General features: G+C 41.7%; 2 protein-coding genes across 10 annotated transcripts in view; both read right to left on the reverse strand.

Moving 5' to 3' along the window:
- LOC122869570 (transmembrane protein 106A-like) overlaps positions 1 to 5,259 on the reverse strand; it is a 28,662-nt gene extending 23,403 nt beyond the window's left edge. For 2 of the 6 annotated variants that reach the window (XM_044182738.1, XM_044182737.1), the window contains exons 1-3: positions 5,089 to 5,259; positions 3,577 to 3,714; positions 1,743 to 1,934 (exon numbers count right to left, since the gene is read on the reverse strand). In XM_044182738.1, coding sequence (XP_044038673.1) covers positions 1,743 to 1,934; positions 3,577 to 3,670 — 286 coding nt within the window. In that variant the 5' untranslated portion in view covers positions 3,671 to 3,714; positions 5,089 to 5,259. Of the gene's footprint in view, positions 1 to 1,742; positions 1,935 to 3,576; positions 3,715 to 4,480; positions 4,868 to 5,088 lie in introns of those variants that run through there. The other 4 variants (XM_044182739.1, XM_044182740.1, XM_044182741.1 and 1 more) reach the window with 4 other exon arrangements.
- A 1,519-nt stretch (positions 5,260 to 6,778) lies between these two features.
- nbr1b (NBR1 autophagy cargo receptor b) overlaps positions 6,779 to 25,116 on the reverse strand; it is a 40,322-nt gene continuing 21,984 nt past the window's right edge. For 2 of the 4 annotated variants that reach the window (XM_044182734.1, XM_044182732.1), the window contains 8 exons: positions 23,443 to 23,619; positions 22,100 to 22,384; positions 18,578 to 18,758; positions 17,139 to 17,390; positions 15,582 to 15,667; positions 15,270 to 15,348; positions 13,057 to 13,150; positions 6,779 to 12,343 (listed from right to left, as the gene is read on the reverse strand). In XM_044182734.1, coding sequence (XP_044038669.1) covers positions 12,170 to 12,343; positions 13,057 to 13,150; positions 15,270 to 15,348; positions 15,582 to 15,667; positions 17,139 to 17,390; positions 18,578 to 18,758; positions 22,100 to 22,384; positions 23,443 to 23,619 — 1,328 coding nt within the window. In that variant the 3' untranslated portion in view covers positions 6,779 to 12,169. The remainder of the gene's footprint in view (positions 12,344 to 13,056; positions 13,151 to 15,269; positions 15,349 to 15,581; positions 15,668 to 17,138; positions 17,391 to 18,577; positions 18,759 to 22,099; positions 22,385 to 23,442; positions 23,620 to 25,116) is intronic. The other 2 variants (XM_044182733.1, XM_044182735.1) reach the window with 2 other exon arrangements.

Here is a 25,116-nt window from a genome sequence, read left to right on the forward strand (position 1 = left end):
CTCTCCACCTGTATGCATTCTTATTCCATTAATGCACGTTACTAACTCAACATCTCGTTTTATGCTTTCTCGTTTCTCTCCTCTCTCCTTCTGTCACTTTCAGCAGGTATTTCTGCCTCCGGAGCTGCAGAGTCTGGATCTGTTGTTGTGGCCCACCTGCTGCCCCATGTTACTGCTCGACAACCACATTAGAATTATTATTAGTCTTATTACTATTATTATCATCACTGTTTCATTAATACACCACTACCATTACATTATTATTATTTTAAAATCATATGTGGAATTTGCATTGTGCTACTGTAATTAAAAGTTAATTGAACTGAATTGTTCATTTGTTTGTTTGTGTGTGTGTGTGTGTGTGTGTGTGTGTGTGTGTGTGTGTGTGTGTGTGTGTGTGTGTGAGAGAGAGAGAGAGAGAGAGAGAGAGCATGCGCGCTGTGGTCGAGCTACATAAAATGAATAAGGAAAGGGAGTGCTGGTAGAAGAGAAAGTCGGTGAATCAGAGAAATAAAACATTATTTTCTGATAGTTTCACAGCGGTTAGGTTCTAAAAGACAAATAAAACACGCCCGCACTGCCGTGCTGTCATCATAATGCAGCAATTACTTAGTCATATTGAAGAAAAACAATTAAAGAAAAAACATGCGTCTGTTAAAAATATTACTGCGACTACTTGTGGCAGCCCTAGAATGAATAGACATGCTGAAAAAAAAAAACCCTGAGCAACATTCGAACATTGATTTAGAATTCAAATGTCAACGTTATGAATGAAGCTTCGAACTATTCAGTCCAGCCCTAGATGCTTGTTTTGTATACTGTATGTGTACTTTATTCCACATTCATGGTTCTAATCTTGTTAAGTGGTCACATACATCATTGTCTTTTTATGACTTTTTCCTCGTTCAGCCAAATACAAAAAACAAATAGGGTCTTCTTGCTGTAGTGAGGCCGCCATCTTGTTTTCTAGTGCACCTGTGGAATGCGTATGTGCGCGCAGACCCTGAATGTAGTATGTGTAGAGGCATGTGCATGTCCACATGCAAGTCCATAGCTGTTCCTGTCTGTATTGAAGCATGATCAAAGCTTTACAGAGACCAATAACTCTCTAAACCTACAAATGGTTAAAGTATTGTATTAAGATAGACTTAAAAAAAGGGCCATAAGTAAAAGAAAAAATGATCAACATATTTATCAATAATAGAAATATCGTAGAAAAGGTTTCAGTCGTAGTCATCTGGACACTGTTTTCAGAATCAAGACGTTTCGGCTCCCATCCGGAAGTCATTCTCAATTGTGAAAAAATGGAACGGGAACTAGAAATTTAAGCTACTCTGTGCGCCCTCAGGGAGGAGTCTGTCTGAGTATCTGTTGATTAGCTAGTTTCACCTGAAACTGACCTAATAGTTTCCAAGATTGCCCAGTAATCAGTAATCAGGCCTGTTGTTGTCTGGCTGCATCTACCTCATCACTGTTCAGTACCTGATTAGCATGTGATTAGCATTCTCAATTTTTTCACAATTGAGAATGACTTCCGGATGGGAGCCGAAACGTCTTGATTCTGAAAACAGTGTCCAGACGACTACGACTGAAACCTTTTCTACGATAGAACACTCCTGGACGAATGAGGGACGACACGTCTTATTAATAGAAATAGTCGTTAGCTGACACTCTAGGTTAGAATGAAAGGAACTTCTTACTCCAAACAAAGACTAAAGCAGGTGTGTGTGTGTGTGTATTACCTCTGGGTATACGTCCAGTACCCTGGCAGGTGGGACAGTGCACTGTCTCTCCTGAGCTGTGTCTCCGGTTGGAGCTCCGCCTCTCATCCTTCTCAATTATAGGCCGGTTGTCATCGTCTAGGCCATCCCCACTGTGCTGTGATTCCACCCCCCCAGAGCCATCATCACACCTGCTGGGAACAGTCCCCATACCTAAAAAACACAGAACGTTGCAGCTACTAGTCAGCTACTCACTAGCACAGAACACTATACATTACACTATAGCAGAGGATTAAAGGATAGGCTCACACTTTTCCAAGTCTGTCTTAAAACAATAGTCACATGCCCATATGAACACTGAAACAGTTTTGGGTTGCTGCAACCATTCCCCCGTTCATACTGGCCCTTAAGATATCCCTTCTAATGTAAGGGATGGGGGACAAAATCCACAATCCTTCCTCCATGAAAAAAATGTATTCCAATGTTGATCTGAAGCTAAGATGATGTTTTGGCAGTCTGTGTTAGACGAATAACGAGGATATCTTACAGTCTTTCCAGTCTAACCCTTTAGTACCAAACTACCTGTCTTTGGTTCCCTGGACAGTGTTTTTATGAGCCGAGGGACAGTAACACAAAGAGAGGATTTCGTAGGAAAAAGACAAACTTTGGAAGACACCCACTTAATTTGTTTATCTCTGACTTCTGAACATCATATTAGCTTCAGCTAACCTTTGGAATGTATTTAGCACAGAAGGAGAACTGCAGATTTTGTCCCCCCTTCACTTACACTGAAATCACTTTTAGAAGGGATCTTTTGACGGCCAGTATGGACAGGAGGAACCATTGCAACAAGTAAAACCTGTCTCAGTCTTCACATGGGCACCTGACAATTGTTTTTAAGACTGACTGGAAAAAATGTGAACCTATCCTTTAATGCCCATGTTTTTGAAATGACATGTTCAGCAATATGGTGGAATGTTCCGGTGTCCGCAAACTTTTGGCGATATAGTGTGTAGTATGTTCACTAAAAATAAAAATAAAAAACTAAAACCATGTGCATCTGCATGTGGAGAAGGTGTGGTGAGAAAATAGTTGACTTAACTGAAGGAAAGAGGACATTAGGCTCCAAAATCTATTCCACTACAATGCTGTTTAATATAAAAAGAAAAATGTAGAACTGAATCAGTGTGTATGAGTGTGGTGAAGGTCCTGCAGGGAAAGTGCAGGTGCACACAAGCCTAACACACCTGCAAACCAAACACAAGAAGATAAGGAAACAAGCATGCCTGTAACAAATACAAATCAACACGGAGAACAGTTTCCTCCTGAACAGTTGTACAGCTTGTTAGAATGTTATACACATCCAATCAACATGGATTTTTAATGAGAGCTTGCCATGTGATGAACTACCGTGTAATGCTGTAACATTTTCATAAGGGATGTAACATATTTTTAACTGATGAGGTAATGGAGTGATGAGAACAAGGCCATAACTTCAGTTGTTACTTTAGTATTATTATTTCATTAAATGAAAAAGTGTGATTTATGAAGTCATAATAATGCAAACATGTAATAAATTATGATTCAACGCGGTAATGTCATTTGAAGGGCCATTTATTTGAAACGGTTTGACATTATATGGAAGTTACTGAATTTAGTTGCTACAGGCCCTCACTGCAGAATGTGGAGTCTGGAGTGTGTCACCAAAATATTAATAGTCTTTTACATTGTTATAATCAATAATCAATTAAAAAGCTTTAGAAATGGATTAATGTGCATTTAAAAAGGTCCAGTATTTAGTGGCATCTAGCGGTGAAACTGCAGATTGCAACCTTTTGAACACTGCTCGCCTCACCCTCTCCTTCCAAGCCTGTAGGAGAAACTACGGTGGCCGCGAAACTAGCAAAAGCAGCGTTTGGTTTGTCCGATCTGGGCTCCTGTAGAAACATGGCGGGGCAACATGGCGGCCTCCGTGGAAGGGGACCCGCTCCCTCTGTAGATAGAAAGGGCTTATTCTAAACACAGCGATTCTTATTTTCTGGTGATTGTACATTACTGAAAATTTTCTTTTACAATGGTATTTTGAAAAGGCTTTTAAATTTTACTTTTCATTATTCCTTTTAGTTATGTGTCCTCCAATAAAAAAAATATAAAATAATCCAAAAATGTCTTTAATATTTTTATATTAAAAGGAAAAGTCTGGTATATTTCAACCGGCGTAGTTCCCATAAATGTGGCTACTGTGACTGTGGTTCCACTTTGCACTCGCCACCTCCGCTGTAGGGATTCAGGGACACAGGACTCGCACAGACTGCAGCTTTCCAAACGAACAAGCTTTTTACATGAATCGTTTCAAACTCGGAGTGAAAATTGTATGTTAAAGCAGGAAGAAAATGAAAAGTGAGATGCAATATGGAAAGTAAACACATTAGTAAAATAAAAGCCTTTTTGCAAATCCATGTTAAAGCTTGACTTGATGTACTGGAATTCTTTAATTGAGACAAATGTCACAATGAGATGCCAGTTATGTTGATCAGAGTTATCAAAGCATGGTTACTCATTTTAAAAAAAAGATTACACTTAACTCTAACTAAGCTTCAGTGGAACTGGGGAGAATAGCACACACCTGTTGTTGGAGACACTGTGGGGGGGGCTGCTTGAGTTAAGGTATTAATACACCTTTTAAATTTGATAAATGTGTTCATTCTTTATAATTCAACGATGTAACAGTTTCGAATTATTCTGGATGGAATTCTTACCTGGCGAGCTGCCACCCCGTTTCCACCTGCATGGAAACGGCTCCGTTTTGGATTTTTCATTTTGAACCGTTCAGAGCTTTTGACCAAACGTGAATCGGTTCAGACCGAAAAGCCGGTTCCCAGCTGGGGCCTGACTAGCCCTGGTCCCTGCACCGAAGTGGGCGTGGCATGTTCTACAGGTCGCCCTCTGTTGATGACGCATCCCTGATAACAATGGTTCCGCTCAGGACTGGTGGAAACCGGGTCGGTTCGGTTCATAGCACCGAGGTTCAAAGACTCTTAAACGGAACCGGTTCAGGAACCGGAGCTCATCTGGTGGAAAGAAGCCTGGGTTGTTCAACCCGGAAACCGCAGCAAGACGGCGCAAACCGGTTTGAGATTGAACGTGCCCGTGAACTAACGTTACCACTGTCTCTTATCAGGGGCGTCTGCTCCTCTAACACACACACACACACACACACACACACACACACACACACAGTGCGGAGATAACCTGGGTCATGTGCTGTTGCCGTTACGGTTTGTTCCTGCAGTGTAGGAGACATTTGGCAGTTCTTTTCGAAACCCCGCCCGCCGCAGGTGCTCCTCGCTCTGTGCGGACATCTTACCTGGCCGTGAGCTTCTGTTTAAGATGTTGACAGCGTCGTCATCTTCCTCCTGCTGGGAGGCGACGATGTCTTCTTGTTTGCTGATGTTTGGCGGGTGACGCGTCTCCAATAGTCCCTAGCTGCAGACAAAATGGTGGCCCTCCGCAGCTGACAGGAAATCACGTGGTTCAGCAGCGGAAGTTGGTCTTCTTCTTGTCTCTTAAAAGTCAGCTGACTCTCTTAAAGGCTTTATACTATATTTTAAATTGAGAAGTTTGCAATTTGTACAGATTATAAAAACGGGCCAAAATGAAGTTAATTCAGTCAGTCTTTAAAACGTCACAATTCTTTTAAATGTTTTATGTAATGTTTAAACTATTTCTTTATTGAACTAAACAGTGTATTAAAAGATGTGAGTGGGCTATGCATAACTGAAGAGCCTGGGAGCTACGGATGAAACACTGACCCTTTTATTGCATCCTCTTTTGTCAAAATCAAAATTAAATCAGTTATTTTGTTAAAATGGACGTCTTTTATGTTTGGGGTCAAATTGACCCCAGCAATTTAAACGTACAAAAAATGACTGTAATTGAAAGTGTTACCCAAGTTTACACTTCAGAACATCAGCAAGGAACACATCAGTTAGTCAGTAATGGAAAAAACACCAATAAAAAGTAGAGAAAAACTGTGCGTCTTATGTATTTTAAAGATCAAAAACTGCATGGGAAATGTCCCTGTTATCAGTGAAAACAAGGAAAGAAAATGATCCTCAGGCAACTGAGGAAATTCAGCCTGCCACTGACAATGATGGTCCAGTTTTACACCGCCACCGAGTACATCCTCTCCTCCTCAATCACGTTAAATCCTCCTGAGCCACAAAGCATTTTCAAATGTATGTTCTCCATTTCAGTATACCTACGCTCGCTGGACACTTCTATATACAAATTTGATAGACAACATTGAAAAAATCACTCATGTCACTTCTTTACCCCTACTGAAACCCATTATTTTCATATCATATTACCCTTTTGTCTGTTTTGGTTCAGGAAAGGAACCATAAATTCCATTTTTCAGATGACTTCTTGATTGATTTCTTCTTTTTCAACAAAAGTATTTGAGCCCATGTCTAAGTATCACAGGCTGTGGTAACAGGACAATGCCAATTTTCATTCCCTGTGCATATCAATCTCAGTGGCCCCCTTCCTCTTTTCATCCATCCATTCTCAAAATGACTAAATCAACAGCTAAACATTAAACACTTTAGTGGTTATCGGAGTACTCAGTAACGAACTGTTTATACCACTAATTTACTTATGACACTAATAAGATGCTGGAACTTTAAATTCCAGGCTTCTTCAGGCCCCCTCCCCACGTTAGGGCCCTGCAGACTTACTTGTACTCCTCCCCTCACTGCGATGCCTTTGAGTGCGACCCCAAATAGTTGTTCTTGTGCGTTTTGGTTTCTTCTTTTTAGTCTGTTATAAGCTAGGATTCAGGTGACAAACACTGACTGTCCAGTCCCAGAAGCAAAGTGCTCTAAAGTATATAGGCATGAGTGAAAGGGAATTATTATCCAATCAGAATTTTTAACACATTTCTGGACTCATTCGCAGCATCAAGTGTTCTGTGTAAAGGCGGTGCGTTAGGTCAGTGACGCCGTGACGCTGAAATGTCTCCATGTTACTGAAAAGGAAAATGAACCACAAATCCCTCATGAGTGTAATGACTTTAATTGGAGACAGATTGATTTGTACATCATAACCATGTACATAAAGTGCAACACAGAAAAAAAGCTCAAACAATCCAGCTTTTCTCTTCCTACTTAAATACTTCACTTGTATTTATACCGCAATATGCAAACATTTCACCTGACCGCCCCTCGTGGAACACATACACGTTTCTTTAAAGCAAAATGACACAGTACAGTACGTGGAACTCGCCTTCATCAGGTTACAATTCACCACGCAGGAGTTTGGATTCGATGTGCCGCAGGGCTTCAATAATTATCTACGGGGGACCCAGAACACCCGATGTCTGTTAAAGGGGCCGTAGCGAGATTCAGCTGAGTGAATGTGATGCAAAATGTACAAAAAAGCCAGGAATACATGACGTGAAGCTTAGGTAATCTATGGCAGGTAACAGAGTTGACCCCAGGAACTGTGTATATGTGGCAGCAGAAAATCCCCAATGAAAAAACTAAACAAAAAAGGACAAACATATATTGTGTTGTATGCCTTTCATTGTCAAATTTCCCATTTCCTTTTTAAATACTTTAAATAATACCAAAACATGTTTACATTTGGGTTAGGTGTTGAAATTGTTTTTACACCATTTGTCATCATTTTGCTGGCAATTCACAGTCCCTCAACATCATATTACACTGGAGGTAAGACTGGCTGAATGAACTCAGCAGTGGTCTCTTTGTATAAAACTGGACTGCTGTACTGTCGATGGCAGTGGGACTCTTTAGTCTTAACCTTGTGTCTACTTTCGGAGAACTTGGTTTTGTAAAATGAACACTGCTAAGTGAAAAATGTCCCATTCAAATCTTCACCACCGATGCTCGGCATTCCGCCTGGGTCGAGTTTGTCAGGAGTTGAAATATTTGGGTTTTTGGCTGAGTTGCAAAGATGGAAATCGCCCAGCGTCAAAGCTAACGTCTGATGTCTAAACCTTACAGGAATATCTCGACATTATGGGAAATACGCCTATTCACTTTCTTGCTGAGTTAGACGAGAAGATTGATACCACTCTCGTGTGTGTGCAGTAAATATAAAGCTACAGCCAGTTATCTCAGCATAGCTTAGCACAAGGACTGAAAATGGGGCAACAGCTAGCCTGGCTCTATCTGAAGGTAACAAAAACCAGCGACTAGTTTGTTTGACCCACACAAAAACCGAGGTGTAAAAACGTCCTGTTGTTTTACAGGGGTTATGTGCAGTAACCGCTGCTTACTACTGAGCTTTAGGGTCCTGGTAGGTGGATTTGGTTCCCTTTGGACAGAGCCAGGCTAGCTGTCTTTATGCTAAACTAAGCTAATGGCTGTGGTAGCTTCATATTTAGCGTACAGACATGAAAGTGGTATCAATCTTCTCATCTAACTCTCGGAAAGAAAGTGAATAAGCGTATTTCCCAAAATGTCAAACTATTCCTTTTAACTTCATTGCAGTTTGTGCCTTTGGATTAATAAAGACAGTGAGCATGTATCATGTAGCACAAAATGAATAATAATCCTACAACAAGTGCTGTTTTATTAAATTATTTCTCCAACCCCAAATCCCTCAAGTCCTCTCACTGGCAAACGAAGACAATCAATCTGGTAACATTTACAAACAACACTATAACACACATACAGCAGAGCGAATTCAACCACCACACAATAAGCCTAAAAATACAACAGCCACAGCTCTAACGTTTTACATTTCCAAACAGCCTTCAAGCATTCAAAGCAAAAACACCTTAAACGATCTTAACTCTTAAACTGAAACTAATGAAGTCAACTGAGTCATTGCTTCCAACTAGGAGGTTCTGAATATATTCATACATTTGTGAAGAGGAAAAGAAACACACATTTTCACATTGTTACACACTGTTTTTTTCCAGTTTAAGTTCGGAATGACCTTACTGTACTGTACATGTGCTCTACCAAAGGAAGTACACATCCTTTAGGAGTATCAGCCAGAACAGATGAAAGCAGTGCAAAATGAACATGAACATATGAGCTCTGCTGAAGGGATTCAACTCAACATCTGAATCCTATTTATAGTCATTAAGTGTACCCCATCTAATTAAACTAAATACAGCTTTGTCTCAGGCTGATTTGTAAAGATCTGAGTCACGTGTGATGTTAAAACAAGAGAAAGACAGTGAACAAAATGTTAGGAAAGTCTTCATTTTTAACTTAAGTCCTCAGTACACTTCAAACGATCATCTAAGGTTGCTTTCACATCTGTAGTTGGTTCATTTGGTCCGGACCAAGAAAAAAAACATCCATTGTAACTTAGTGTTCACACTGGCTTGTTCCAAACAAACCAAGAGCTGTAAACATGGAGTCATATGGACTGAGGTAACTCATTCATTGGACAGTTTTGGTGATGTCATCTTGCATCATCAGCACTAGACCCATCTGAATAATGACAACCAGGTAGAAATAGGATGGAAAAGAGGCGCCTTATACTACAATATTACAGTTGCTACGTCTCACTTACACACCTCTGTTCAACTTCTTTTCATTCTCTGATATATCGCAGAAAATCCCCCAGCACACGTGCTGAAGCGCATATGTGTTACCACGGTTACCAAATGATTTGCGCATAAACATATATGTTGCTTCATGCTGAAATCCCATATCTACCATCATTAAATCATTTTGCCTCCTGTTCAGGCGGTTCGGTGCGGTTGTTTATTCTGCGCAGGCGGACACACTGGAGTTCGTTTAAAACGAACCAAACAAGATGAAGCGCCCTAACTGTGTCTAACCTCTTTCCAATGGCAGAACCAGAGAAGGATGAGTCCAACAATTTTTGTAACTTTCTGAAACAGACAATACGCCAATAATGCCCACTTTAAGCAGCGCTTAGCCAGGTATGCGGAGGCTGTCAAAATGTATCCCCATTTCTAGACTTTCATTAAGACACACGAGTTCTTAGAGACGGATCAGGGAGGCAGAGGGATGCAGCTAGAAGGAGGCTATGATGGCAGGCTTTTCACCCTGCCTTCGAGTGTAGCCAATCAGAACAGGTAGAAACACAGGCTGTTTGAACTAGTTCGTCTGAAGCATACTGAGACCTTTAGTCTGACCAGGAGGTTCAGGGAACGCAGATAATCCTTATTGTGAGAGCCAGTTAACATGTTCAAGACAACAAACAGGTCCAGGGAGGATGCTTGAAAGTCAAGACAACAATGTGTGAAAGAGGGGAAAAGCAATGTTAGGAAAAAGTGTATTTTGAATGAATGGTCCCTGTGTCCTGTAAGCTTTTCAGTGCAAACACTATCTCCAAATCCAAAGCTTATTGGGGAATGGTTTTCTGCTTTCAGTAGTCATCTACTCATCTACAGCAGGGAATGCAGACAGTACAGTGAGAGGCGAGTGGAAACCCTATATGCTCCAGTGATATGGACATAAGTTATAAAACAAAAAACAAACAACAATAATAATAATAATGCAGTCATACTCTAAGATTTTTGAAACTAAATGAGAACAGACAATTACTTTGTACCAAGCTCTAAGGCTCGTGATATACTTGCTTTTTACCAACATGAATCCGTAGACCAGAGGCTCCAACGCAAGCAGCATTGTTCAGACTTGCCTGCGTACTGTACTTTGTGTGATTAGGGGTATATGTAATTCTATATCACAATATCGATATAACAGCATCGTGATAGTAATTTAATACAACTGGAGACATTAAAAAGATCTGAAGAAAAGTTCCCTCTATAAAATCTCTGACTGCTGACAACTGATATTGACTCATGTCCCCCAAGCCTAACCTGGATGAGTAAAAAGTATATCTTGAAGGGGCACATTGAAGTTCTACAAGGGCCTAAAGCTGAAATCTGAACCTGCTCGTACCCGCATCTTTAAGTCCAGACCCGACTGAACCCAACTGGTACTGCCGAATTTGAGACCCAGACCCGAGCCAAGAATCGAAGTTATTACCTTACCAGACTAATGCAACGCATTGGACGCACTCTGTGTCTTGGGCATTACATATCTACTTGCAACGTGTGACACACATGGATGCACACAACTGGCACAGCCAGAGTTATTTCTTAATAAATTACATTTCAAAATAACCAAACCCACCTGAGCCCAAAGCTTTACAGCTTACGTAAGAAATGGCCCAAACCCTACGTAAAGTGGGCCAAGAGTTCTGCTACCCAGACCCAGGCCATTTGTTACCTGGGCCAGAGTAGCAGAACTCTAGGGCAGATTAGGTACAATTCATCCTTGGCCCACACCGGCTCATCTTCAGTGACAACTCTGGATTCAGTGCAATGTGAACATAACTAAACATGGCGATAATCCACGAGTTTACTATATTGTTGAATGTTGAGATCGTGGCAGAAAAAGCTGCAATAAGCTGTATTAGTTGCATCTTTGTTGTCGCTGACCGTGCATCACATTCTGTTCATGGGTTTAGCTACCTCTTGCCGAATGTGTAGCGATAATTACAGAATGTAGAGAACGCACACAACAGACGCTCCAAAGCAACCATCATGCTCACACAAACAAGTAGTTAAAAGCAAGTATATCAACGCTCTGGCAAAAGCACACCATAACACCATGTGGATTTTCAGTCTGAGACTGCTGTTAATGGCTTGGTACTTAAGTGACCTGTGATGTGGATCTCCCACTAGTGTTTTCAGTGCAGATGTAGATACTTGATATTATCTCGCTGCTTTGTACGTCGTCACTGTCCCGGGCAAAAGGGCAAAGCACGAAGGTACTATGCGTAGCATTTCAACGCTAAGAAATCCTAACCATGATTATTTTGATGTGGGTGTATTTACCGCTGCTAGCCACTAAGCTGCATCTTACATTAACTGTAAAATCTGTTACATTCCTTAACAGCATGGAAGTGGAGCTGTTTAGTATTTGAAGGTAACACAACTTCAAGTTAGCATACTGTGTCACATTAAAATACATATTTGCTGTTTATACTTCTCTTTGATTCTCAAAACAAATGGAGCCATGCCGTCTTTGCAGGCTGCAGCGGGCCCAGGGGATACATGGTCAGAAGTTTGGGAAATGGGAAATGTTACACATAGCTCCTTTGGGACTTAAAGAACATGTCTTTCTTCATCTCTCTTACATTCCTATGCAAAGCAGCTGTCCTGCCACTATCAAGGCAAGCTCAAAGTAATACTACAGACAGTGGGTGTTTGATGGTCTAGTACAGTATCCCAGAGAGTTTGCTGGAATCCATCCTGGACCAATTTGAGGAGAGATGGGCAGAAGGAGGAAGGTAAAAAGGTAGATGAGCAGAAATGACTCTCTCTTCCAGTCTTTCCTCTTCTTCTTTCTTCATCCATAATTTCATGTTTCATCTCCTTCTTTCTCCTTTTTTCCCTCTTCCTCCACTTCTTCCTCTCTCTCTCCTCAGTAGCGTGTAGAGTACCAGTCATTGTCGGTCATCTGAACGAGCTCGTTGACCACGTCCAGCAGGTTGTAGTTGTATTTGTTCAGCAGCCGCTGGTTCAGCAGCCGGTCCCCAAAACCCATCTCCACCAGCACGGCCATCATGGTGTCCTGGGTGGACGCATCCACTGGAGGCTGAACAGGAACAAGATCTCATCAGTCCATCAAACCTCCCACTGATTCGGCTATATAAAAGCAAATGTCCAAGCAACATATGAATGGACCAAGTTAACAACTGGCCATTCACCAAACCCCTCCCCAGAACAGCAGCTGTCCAATCATAGCACCCATAACTAGGCGCGACAGCTCTGGCTTTGGATTTCTCCACATGTTGTAGCAGTGTGCATGGGGTTGTAGAAAGAGAGACACTGTATACAAAGAGTTTTGGTGGTAGTTTCTTTTTTACACTCCAAACCACATATATAAAGGCACAAGTGTAAGGAGTGGTTTCAACAGCGCGTTTATCTGCGCTAATGTACGCTTATGTAAAAAAACATCAGCACATCAACTGTGCAGCCACTGTCGGCCTGCCGGTCCTGTATGCTATTTTATTTTAAGCTGCTCTATTGGATTTGGGGAAGTTTATACTCCAGCAACCCCAGCCAAACCTGTTATGGAGAGTTATGTGCGGCAAAGTGCCCCTGTAAGCAGAGCCGTCCCTGTTAGATGTCATAAACAAACGTTATCCATAATTTACAGCAACAGGAAAATGTTGTATTGGAAAAGTATCGGATCGATCATTTCTAATATTGAAGGACACGGACTGGATCTAAAAAAACTCGATGGGGACATTCCTAGTTTCAGTACTTTCAGAGGACAGTGAACAACAAAGATGTAGGACTGCTGACCTGTGTGGGGCCTTGTCCAGTGAACAGGGCTTTGTAGGCAGAAGCTGCTACTGACAGAGCTCCTTTCACCAGGCCGCTGGTGATGCCTGGGTTCCTGAGGAGAGACAATAAAGAGGTTACGTTCAAAATGTGACTGCTATGTGAAAGCCTTGGCTACATCTCTAACTCAGCTTTCTATGGAAATACTGATGTATTAAATTAGAAAAGCTGAATGACACAACACATCTTGTTCCCAAAGACTTTTCAAGCTTTTCAGTTGCGGCAGGGAATGAGACTTCAGGAGATTGTAGGAGCCTGTAAAACACCTGAACCATGTCTGAACCAGTCAAGGTCATGTGGTCATTACAGTAGATTCAAATTTGCTTTATATTCACTTTGCACCAAAACAGAACCATACTTGCAGACAATAACAGGGCTGTACAGTGTCGCACGTGCCACGAAAAAATCGCTCTGTGTGGTGAATGGAGTAGCACCCGCGCGACGTGTGAGACAGAGCGGCTTGTTTGTATGTGAGGTGACTCGATGGTGCATCGCTGTTATACTTGGTAGTTCTAGTCCATCGTGCTTCCCATGTTTGTTTGTGTAAATTACTAATAAGAGAACAAAAACACATTACAGATTTATACTGTATGATCAATATGAATATAATAGAAATAATATTGTATGTATGATGATATAAATATACTGAGATTTGTACTGCATTTGTGGGGTGGAAGTAATGACTGTAACAAAGTTGCTTTTTGTGTACTTTTTTGGAGTATTTAAAAAAAAAATTTAATTTTACTGTTACGTAAGTACTTGTAATCACAAGTATTGCACTTCGCTACATTTCAAGTTGCATCCGTTACAGAGTAAAAACAAAAGGCAGATGAAAAAGTTCTGATAAACCACGTGAGAACAATAGACTGTATATATTATATCTTCATATCCAGACGATGGTGGCAACAGACGAAAGCAGCCAAATCCGCAGCTGCAGCAGAGAGGAAGCTGCTGGTGTGTCTGTGGCTGCAGGAGCGCAGAGCTCCACAGAGGTGACACTCGTGTTCTACATGGAAACGTTCACTGGCCGAGTGTCGGGTGGGGGGTTGCGGGGGGAGGAACAGCGGTTGCACCCACACCAGGGTTAGCACTTAATGAACAATACAAAAATGCACAACAATGCAATAAAATGGGGTATGATTATGGTTAGCATTATTGTATCTCGGTATCTTTAACAAAAAAAGGTTGCACCACCCGAATTAGTCACTGGTTTAATGAACCACCCGGCGTTCATCAAGGAACTTTTATCTTCAGTGAGGTGTGTGTTTCTGACAATAATCCCCGAAGTGACTGCAGAGCTTCTTTCAGCTCTGAGTGTTAAAAAACTATGAGGAGTGCAGTGGGACAGAGCGGCCGGGTGGACCGGTTACAGTGGGACAGAGAGACAGAGTGGACCGGTTACAGTGGGACAGAGCGGCCGGGTGGACCGGTTACAGTGGGACAGAGAGACAGAGTGGACCGGTTACAGTGGGACAGAGCGGCCGGGTGGACCGGTTACAGTGGGACAGAGAGACAGAGTGGACCGGTTACAGTGGGACAGAGCGGCCGGGTGGACCGGTTACAGTGGGACAGAGCGGCCGGGTGGACCGGTTACAGTGGGACAGAGAGACAGAGTGGACCGGTTACAGTGGGACAGAGCGGCCGGGTGGACCGGTTACAGTGGGACACAGCTAAAATAACAAAGGAGTGGCTTCGGAACAACTGTGACCATTCTTGACTGGCCCAGCCAGAGCCCTGACCTAGACCCAACTGAGCATCTCTGGAGAGACTGAAAATGGCCGTCCACCAACGTCCACCATCCAACCTGACGGAACTGGAAAGGATCTGCGAGGAAGAATGGCAGAGGATCCCCAAATCCAGGTGTGGAAAACTTGTTGCATCATTCCCAAGAAGACTCATGGCTGTACTAGCTCAAAAGGGAGCTTCTACTCAATACTGAGCAAAGGGTCTGAATACTTATGACCCTGTGATATTTCAGTTTTTCTTTAATAAATTTGCAAAAACCTCTACATTTGTTTTTTTTCTGTCAAGATGGGGTGCTGAGTGTACATTAATGAGAAATAAAATGAACTTTTTTGATTTTAGCAAATGGCTGCAATGAAACAAAGAGTGAAAAATTTAAAGGGGTCTGAATACTTTCAGTGTACAAGTGTGTGTGTGTGTGTGTGTGAGACCTGGGGTCCTCAGGGTTGTCCTCTTCTGTGTCTTCAGTAGCTTCAGTATCATCTGTCTGAGCTTGTTCAGGACCAGAGGCTGTGGGTCAGCAAAACATCACATTATCCTCGACTCCATCATCTATCCAGTTTCAAAAATAAAACACAACTCTATCTCTCAACCTCTATGAAACATTTTGGTAGTATCAGCATGAATAAGAAGAAACTAAAAGCTCCTGTGCCTAAGGACAGTATAGCCTCACAGGGCTGCTGGCATGGCTGAGGACTCTTAGTCCTGTTATTTCACTGGCAGTGATATAGCGATGTGCTTACCATCCTGAGTTTGGTACAGTTCGGAGCCCTCTGCTCCTTCCCCGGCAGCAGCAGGGTCAACATCTGTTTCTCCACTGCTCTCTAGACTGTACAACATCGAGAGCAAGACATTTTAAGTATTTACAACCAGTGCAACAAACACTATGGAAATCCCCAAAACACAAAAAACCCCCACAAAAGAACACTGTAAATTTTCAAAGCTGCACTGGGGCGTTCAGTAGCAGAGTGATTAAAACGCATACCACATACCTTTGTTGCATGTCACCCCCTCTCCCTCCCTCCCTGCATTTCCTGTCTGTATCTTTACAATCGCTATCAAAAGAAAGGCAAAATGGCAAAAAATAATCTTAAAATAAAATAATTTAAAAATTAAAGCTGCAATAGTCTACTAAATGACGCTCATAGTGACAAACCCACAGAGAATTATCACCCGGAGCTCTCCTAGGCCCCTTTCAGCTCATTGTTTTGGTTTTACGGCCTGTAAGTTTGGTTCAGTCTCACAGCTCTCATCATCCTCGTTTCCAGCAGTAGCAAGAAGCTGTTTTCAGTGAAAAAAACTCTAAAAACCCAAAATGTTTATTTCCACAGCACCAACTCCACCAGTGACATCATATGTGTCACTGTGTCACAAATACTGTTTTCACTCACTAATTACTTCCTATCGCTAAACACTTCCTGCTAATATTTCACATTATCCTACCAAGAACGGGAGGGATTATGCCCTCTGAGCCGCTGGAAGGCTTTTAATGTCAAACATCTGTAAAGGAAGTGTTGCGTTTTATAGACAGTAGCTTGACAACGATAAAAAAAACTTTTATGCTATTAGAAATAGTGAATAAAACAGTATTTGTATTACAAAATGTACATTATACTGACTTTATTAAGACAACAGGTAAACATGGAGGAAGGGATGAGTTTGCATCAACAGCAAGTTAAAATGGGAGCAGAAAACAAGGAGGCATTTTATAATATGATGAAATATACTTTGAAAACAGGAAATTAGAAGTAAAGGCATGTCTCTAATATTAGCCTGTTTCGAATAATGGCCTGCAGTCTTCTTTAATATACTTTCCCCCTCCCCCGTTTCACCTCCATCTCCACCCAATCATGTATTCCCTCTTTCATTACCATGTGTACATGCCCCCCCACCACCCACATCATAAGAACTACAGTACCTCATCACATCAGTTTCAAGTCATATTCAATCCTAACATTTTTTTTGTTGCTGTTGCCGTTGCAGGTACGTATGTGTCATTTCACTAAATAAAAAAATAATCCATCCATAAAAAATCCATCTCCACCCAATTATGTATTCCCTCTTTCATTACCATGTTCACATGCCCCCCCCACCACCCACATCATAAGAACTGCAGTACCTCATCACATCAGTTTCAAGTCATATTCAATCCTAACATTTTTTTTGTTGCTGTTGCCGTTGCAGGTACTTATGTGTCATTTCACTAAATAAAAAAATAAAATAAAATAAATAAAGACCTGCAGTTGAAAATGTACAGTACATTCATGCTTCTGTGTTTACATCCCACCCTTCATACTGACCTTGGTGTGATGATGGTTTTAGGCGGTGCCACCACTTCAGGTGTCAGCGGTTCATCATCCAGCGTCTGAGACGTACAAAGCATGTCGTTGGCGCTGCTGGTGCCCGACACCCCTGTCCCTGGAGCCACCGCAGCTTCATCTGCCACATCCAGCACCCCTCCTGGGGTAGAACTGCCCAGGTTGTCGCAAGATGAGGTTTCTGGGTCTGTGGGGGTCTTGGCTGGGATGTCACCAGGCTGGGAGAAAGCAGAGCTGCAAAGAATGGGGAATTAAAGGGAATGTGACAACGTACACCCTCCAGCGGCATATTGGCAATATACAAAGCTCTTAATGGTCTGGCACCATCGTATCTTAAAGATCTCATAATACCTGATTACCCGACTAGAACACTGCGCTCCCAGGTTTCAGGGTTACTTGTGGTTCCTAGAGTCTCCAAAAGTAGAATGGGAGCCAGAGCCTTCAGTTATCAAGCTCCTCTCCTGTGGAATCAGGTCCCAGTTTGGGTTTGGGAGGCAGACACCATCTCCACATTTAAGAGCAGGCTTAAGACTTTCCTCTTTGATAAAGCTTATGGTTAGGTCTGGCTCAGGTGAGCCCTGAACCATCTCTTAGTTATGCTGCTATAGGCCTAGACTGTCGGGAGACTTCCCATGATGCACCACTTTCCTCTCTCCTCCTCTCCATCTGTTTGCATTTTTATCCCATTACTGCATGTTACTAACTCGACATCTTCTCTCTCCCGTAGTTCTGTGCTTTCTCATTTCTCTCCTCTCTCCTTCTGTCGCTTTCAGCAGGTATTTCTGCCTCCGGAGCTGCAGAGACTAGATCTGTGGTTGTGGGCCACCTGCTGCCCCCGTGTTCCTGCTCGACAACTGCTACTACAGTTGTTGTTATTGGCTCTGTTACTAATACTGTCATTATTATTCCTATTGCTGTCATTCCTATTATTACTAATTTATTAATATTAACACTACAATCACATTTCTACTATTTTAAAATTTCTAGGTGGTATTTGCATTGTGCCCCCCCCCAAAACCTCACTTTCTCTCTCTCAAAACCTAACACGGCAGCAGCGGATGGACGCCCACCATTGAGTCTGGTTCTGTCCGAGGTTTCTGCCTCTTACAGGAAGTTTTTCCTTGCCACTGTCGCCAAATGCTTGCTCATGGTGGGATTTGTTGGGTCTCTGTAAATAATATTATAAAGAGTACGGTCTAGACCTGCTCTGTAGAAAAAGTGCAATGAGATAACTTCTGTTATGAATTGGCATTATATAAATAAAATTTAATTGAATTGGAGGGCCTTAACTAATCTTTAAAATAACTCTTATGTAGAATTCATTCTTGCCTGTTTATTGTAAACATAACCATTTTTGCAGGCACCACAAACTGAAACTGCATGGCAAAGTGCTGTTAATGCCAAACCAACAAGTCATGTACCTGTACATAGACTCCCCCAGTGGCCGACTGGTGTCAAAGCAGTCAGGGAGGATGATGATGTAATCCTCCGAGGAGGTGGAGGAGGAGCGACTCCTCGTCCCTTCTCTCTTCTCCTCTCCCTCTTTCTCCTTCTCCTCCTCTGGCTCATTCTCTCTCTCCATGTGGGACTCCTCACCTTCACCTGTGTTGGGATCAAGAAAACTTTTACAGACGATACGGGGCATATTTTCTAAGCCCACCGCAAATGACCACCAGGGCCATAAAGTTCTGCGTCACCGCAATTTCTTAAAACTTTAAAAACTCTTTGGACAAAATTATTGTTGTAAAATGCTGTTTAAAGGTCTAATAGGTCGGGCCACCCTTATCACAAATGCTTGATTGCAGTTGTTGCTGCTAACTTGCAATGAGTCTTTTACAGCACTGTGGAGGAATTTTGGTCATGCCACAGCATCTCAATAGGATTCAGGTCAAGACTTTGACTAGGCCACTCCAAAGTCTTCATTTTGTTCTTCACTAATTCTCCACTTTGTGTGGCTTGTCACTAAAGAAGACGGCAATGTTGTAATTTTGTATATTCATTGAACGTAATGGAGCGAAGGCAAGACCAATCAGAGAGGGTTTACAGGAAAACCTGTGTAAATACGCATGGCTGACAGCTCTTTCAATTCTTCACAGCAGTGGCACAAACACCCTCTCATGCTGAGCAAAGAAAACATCTGTAAATGTCTGTAGGAGTTCCAAGTTACATGAACATGAGCAGAGCACAAGTTACTGGTATATACCATAGACTGCATACAGCTACTTTGCACTGTTGCCAGCTAAACCGTTAGCAATGATAGTCGTGCTAGTGACATCAAACTAGCCTAGTCTTGTTTTGGCTTTTGTCATTTTATTTTGCTAATTTAACGTTAATGGTCAGCCTCCGAAGACCGCGTGAGAGCCGCTGTTCAGCGACAGGCTCTCGTTCAGCGAGCACAAAGAGGCCAGCGGGAGGAGAGAGGCAGCAGGAGAAACAGCTGTAGAGCCAGAATATTTTCACATCTAACTCTGTGAATTAACTGTAAGGATTTATTTCGACCAAACCAGAGTTGGCGATTGTTGGAACAGTGGAAAGACTAACCAAGACGGTTTTTGTGAGTTTCATTTAGTTTCTGTCAAGTTTGAAGTGTTTTATGATGAGTTAACAAGGCGATTAAGCTAGTCTTAGTTCAGTGAAAGAGAGAAAGGTCAATTCAGAAGGTGTAATGTCATGGTTGTATTTTTCTGTTCATCCTGTCCGTTGTGGCTTCTCTGCTCTGTGTGTGCGTCGTACAATGAAATGTGCTGGACAAGAAAACAGACCAGTTCAGCAATAAGAGCATCTAGTCATAAAATACAGAATAGCCTATGAGATAAAAAAATTAAAGATGTTAAGGTAACTATTCATAATACTTTGAGTGTTACAATAATCATAATACATTTGAAATAAATTAGAATTTGAAAGTGCCTTTCACAAACCTAAGGACACTGTACAGTGTAAAAAGAAGTTGTAAAAAGTAAAAAAGGGAGTAAAAACATTGTCTGTCTGTCAGAGGCTCTAACGGGTTACGTTTGTTAGAGGCACGTTTGAGGCACCTCCCAAAACTAGAGACTCTGCAGACTTTATAGATATTCCTGCTACTAACACCTCCATGGTAAATAGCAGTTTTGTGGTGCACTGGGTGTCTCATCATTTTTGCATCTCCCTGTTTGTCAACAGATAAGCATAGACAGTTTTGATTGGTAACTAAGCCATCTTTGGTAACAGTCCCCCTGAACTGGTAATGACCTTATCTGTAGTGTGTAGTATATATGTAGATGCTGTGTTAGGTTTAGAAAGTAGTCTTTAGATAAGTGCAGTAATACAAGTTTTATGTTTGTTGTTGATCACCACAAAATATACTGCAAATTAAATAGCACAATAATAAGTAGTAGAACTGTAGTCAAGAGCAGAAAAGTAGCTAGTATATATTAAATTTCAGTATTAATGTTAGTATCTGTTTTAACTTCTCAGGTCAGCCAGCAACAAGAGAGAACAGGCATCTAACACAGCAAACAGCAGTAGTCACACAATGCAGAACAATGAAATAAATGAAATTTAGGCAGTAGTGTTTTAGGCAGAACAGCAGGGCGATCTGTGCGCGCACACACCCACTCCTCAGCCCCAGGTGGTTTGGGCTTGGCCTTAACCTTGGGCTTAACCTTGTCAACTCCAAGAAACGCCCCTGCACTGAGGTATGACTGGGTAAAACTGTAGTCGACTTATGAGGAAAAAATCATGCTGCTCAGCTTCGCCTGTACAACTTAGGGTTAACATTCCGGTTATTTACAGAGGGGAATGCTGCTTTAAGTAAAGCATATGCAGAATAGAGTCTCCAGCTCTCACTCAGACTTAGTGAGGTTTATCAGTTTCAAGAATCAATAGGGCTGATTAGTTTAAAAACAAGAAACAGTTATTTTCCATGTCTTTAGTAAATACATGTTTCCCCTTTTTATTGATTCTGTTGTCATTATTGCAAATGAACTAAAGGCAAATAATATCAATACAACAGTGATGGAAAAAACATTTAATCTCTTTAGTCTCACAGTGAACTGCATATAAATAGTGTTTTATCAATCAGGTATGTGAAATTTAAGTGTCTTTGTGTACGAAAGATCCAACTAATCAGTGCCTGATTTGCAAGCCCATGCAATAAACCAGAGGTGGGACAAAGTCCTTTTGTTTTGCAAGTCACTATTAAGTCTCAGGCCTTAGCTATTTTCTTAACAGAGAGACAGTATGGTAAATTTACAGAAATAATAAATATTTTTTAAAGCATTTGTATTTATGACTTTCAAAATAAAATACATTTAAAAGCAAAATGATCACATGTCCCTTGGGATATTATTCCTGTGACTAAGGTTGGGGTTCGATAACATTTTATCAAATCTGAATCTAGTTTGAAATCTGTCAGGGAGTAATGGAAGAGTCAGGAGCAGCCACTGTGAGCTGTTCGACGAAGAGTTGCCGGCAACAGCCTGCACACCTTTTACTGTGTTGAAAACTACTCGCACTGTGTGCAGCATCAAATCAGATCGTGGTTGTAATTATTATTGACTTCCTCCTTAAAGCATCGTGACTTTGTTTGGCTGCCGTGTAAACAGACACAACTGACATACATTAAGTAACTATTCAAGGAGTGTTTGCTGCCTCCATAATTCTAGGACCTGAAGTATTAAACCACACTTGCTGTTACCACCAGTAACCACAGGAGTTGCCAAATCAACCAGGACTGAAATCTTAAGGATTATAACTTTCAGTCAATGAGTCAAGTGTCAACTTTGAGTCAATGTTGCATTGCAAGATTTTGTCAAGTTAAGTCTAGTCATGTCATCAGATTAATGACTCAAGTGTGACTTGAGTCCACACCTCTGCAATAAACTGTTAGATCAAAATAATATGCTTGCAAATGTTTAGCCAAACACTGCTCTCACGAGGTCAGCCTCTCTGTTTTCTGCTGTCACCTGTGATTGTGTGCTCCTGCAGTGTGGAGGCCCTGGGCGGAGCACGGAGCGGGGTCGGTGCTGAGCTGGGGCCGGGTCCCGGGGTCGGGACCACAGACAGGAGAGCAGGCAGGGAGGATTTCAGCGGGGGAGGGAGGGAAGCTTTCAGCGTAGCTGGTGGTTTCAGGGGGCTTTTAGAGCTGCTGGGGCTGCTGTCTGGGCTCTCCTCTGTTTTCACTGTTTTACTCTTCACACAGGAAGAGGAGGAGGAGGAGGAGGAGCCACTCTGAGCAGCCGGACGCACCACTGAGAACAAACAGGAAGTCCACTGTTAGAGACTGTACTGTAATACTTTTCTCTTTCGCATGCAGACACATGCAGATGCAGGCAGAGTAAAGAAAAACTCCAATCTGAAATACTGCTGGAGCTGAACACACAAATCAAATATAGATGCCAAAGAAGATTTCACATACAGTAGTTTACTCACAAGGTGAGTCAACTGATTGTCTCAACATTGGTTTGTAACAGCCTTATTCATTGGGAGAATAGTTCATTATTTAACAGAGCCAAAGGCAACTTTTCCTGGGCTATATTTGTATGGGCTGATTTGTATGATTGAACCTGGATATTTCAGTCTCTCAGGCATTCATAAAACTCATTATGGTGAGAATGTAGAAGATATAAACTCACAAGATGGTAGGCAAGAGACTTTTAAGGTGAAAAAAACAAGCCAAGTCTGTTGGGTTTAAAGTAAGAAGAAACATGACTGATTCTAATAGAGACAGGTCTCTTGCATTAAAGTCAAAACATACCAAGTAAATTCAAAGACAGGATTTATTTCTCGCTCAAAGACGAAGGTGCTGCTCAGCAGCAGTGCACTCAGTGCCTCTTCTGGTGGCCAGAAAATATAGTCCTCAGGTATCGGTGAGACATGAAATTCGATCTGGGAAGTCCAGTTTGAATAACAGATCCCAGATTTTGAAGGTTTATCAGATGCCAAAACAATGCAAAGTGGTTTATCATACTCTGGAAAGACGCAACTATTGCAAATGCAGAACATGGCAGCAAAACACATAACAGATATTGTGAATCAGAATATACTTAAAGTATATAAAGCACACTGATATGTAGATATATGGTTTAACAAAGTGTATTTGTTCCAAGTTCCAAAATGATCCATTTTTGGAAAATTGATAACTTCACATACTCACAATGCTTGATGAATTTATTCACTTTAATTTTTCTGTGCTCAAACTTTTATCAATCAAAAATCCAGCAATCAAATTTGAGGACAATGTAAAAACCAACAGGCTAGTAATCAGTTTAAAAGGACAGCTTCAGACCTGTAACCCCTGCTGACGGACCTTTACCTGTCTCTGGGCGTGACCCTCTCAGAGGGGCGTGGTCAGGGGCCTCCTCCAGGGTCATTGAGCGAATCACAGTCTCACAAACAAACTGAGTCCCACTGATGTCATCCTCCCCTTCCTCCTGAGCCGGGACTCCGCCCCCTTCTGCTCCAGATGCCGGCCCATGAGGGACATCTGAGGATCAGTAACAGGTAAACAAATGTTATGACGTACAGACCAGGAACCTCATTTATCAGCCCTGTGTGCGTTCATTTCTACGCATAGAACCAGATTAATCAGTTTCTTCTTGCACTTGAGAATGTGCGTGCATTTAGAATCCCTGCTGAGCATGAGGACCAACAAACCCCTGATACACAGGTAAACTCATTCCTAAATACAGACACACAAACCAACTCTACTGTCAACCATGTGAGCATAATTGATAGCTTGTCAATTATGAAGACATGCATTTCAGTTTTTATTTGGAATACAAGGAAATCATTTCTTTATGAGTGAAATGATGCCTTTAATCCCTCTATTTCATCTTGTTCCTCTGCATCACCGAACACTTGTGGCTCCATAAAAGAGATACAGAGGATCTGTTAATGATCTGTCAATTGTCATCAGTGTGCTTTAACAATGGAGTGTTATGTGTCAGTACCACTCATTTTTACTGATTTAACTAAGCCAGGTAGATAAAAATGGGTTTCTTATCAGAATAAAGCATGTTTCTGTCTTGAGGACAGGAAAATGATTGTACAGTAGACCATCAATTTGTTCTTGACTATGGAGATATCCTTTATTTTCATGCTGCTCGCTCTACCTTAAAAAAACTTGATGCAATTTATGATCTCTACATACTATATCTTTATGTTTTTTTGGACAAGCCATGTGTGGACGCGTGGTTTAACTCAGATTAATGGATTACTGTGGCAAATGTGGGTTCTCAGCTACGAAATGTTAATAGAGATGGTTTGACCTTATACAGTATATTTATAGGGTAGCAAAAGGTGTAGCATCATTTCAACCAAACCTTTGATTTTCATGGTAGAGAGATCTTGACCAATTGTGCACACCATCATTCTAACTGCATTCACACATAACTAACTCTATGGCAATAAATACTGTGGAAACAGTGGAAACTTGTAGGAGACAATGTAAAATACAATAACAGCAGCAACAATCCAGGAACACGCATTGAAAGGACACTTATGTCCATAACTCTGTTATCCCGGTGCCGTGGGTTGTCAAGCAGGGAACACTGGGAATACAAAGGGTTGGACCCAAACGCAGGCACAGAGGCAGAACTGCTAAAGTTCAATGATTTGTTGGAGAACAAGAGGCGTACGTGGTGGTGAGGCAGGCAGTGATCAAAACCAAAAGGCAGTCCAAATCAGGCAAACACATCCAAATACCAGGCTGAAAATCCAAAATCCAATCTGGCAGAAAGTCCAAATACTGGGGTAGAAAGTCCAAAACACAAGAAAACACACAGAAAGAGCAGGAACGCTCAACACATGGACGAAGAGGAACTGGCTTAGAGCAAAGGAAACACTCAGACTTAAATATACTCAGGTGAGGGGAGTAACGAGACACAGGTGAAACTAATCAGGGCAGGGCAAACAATCAAAAATATCGGGAAAAGCAAACAAAGACAGGAAGAAAACTACCAGACACATGAGGGGAAAAGAA

This window comes from Siniperca chuatsi, linkage group LG21 (genome assembly GCF_020085105.1).
Source record: "Siniperca chuatsi isolate FFG_IHB_CAS linkage group LG21, ASM2008510v1, whole genome shotgun sequence".
NCBI classification, from domain to species: Eukaryota; Metazoa; Chordata; class Actinopteri; order Centrarchiformes; family Sinipercidae; genus Siniperca; species Siniperca chuatsi.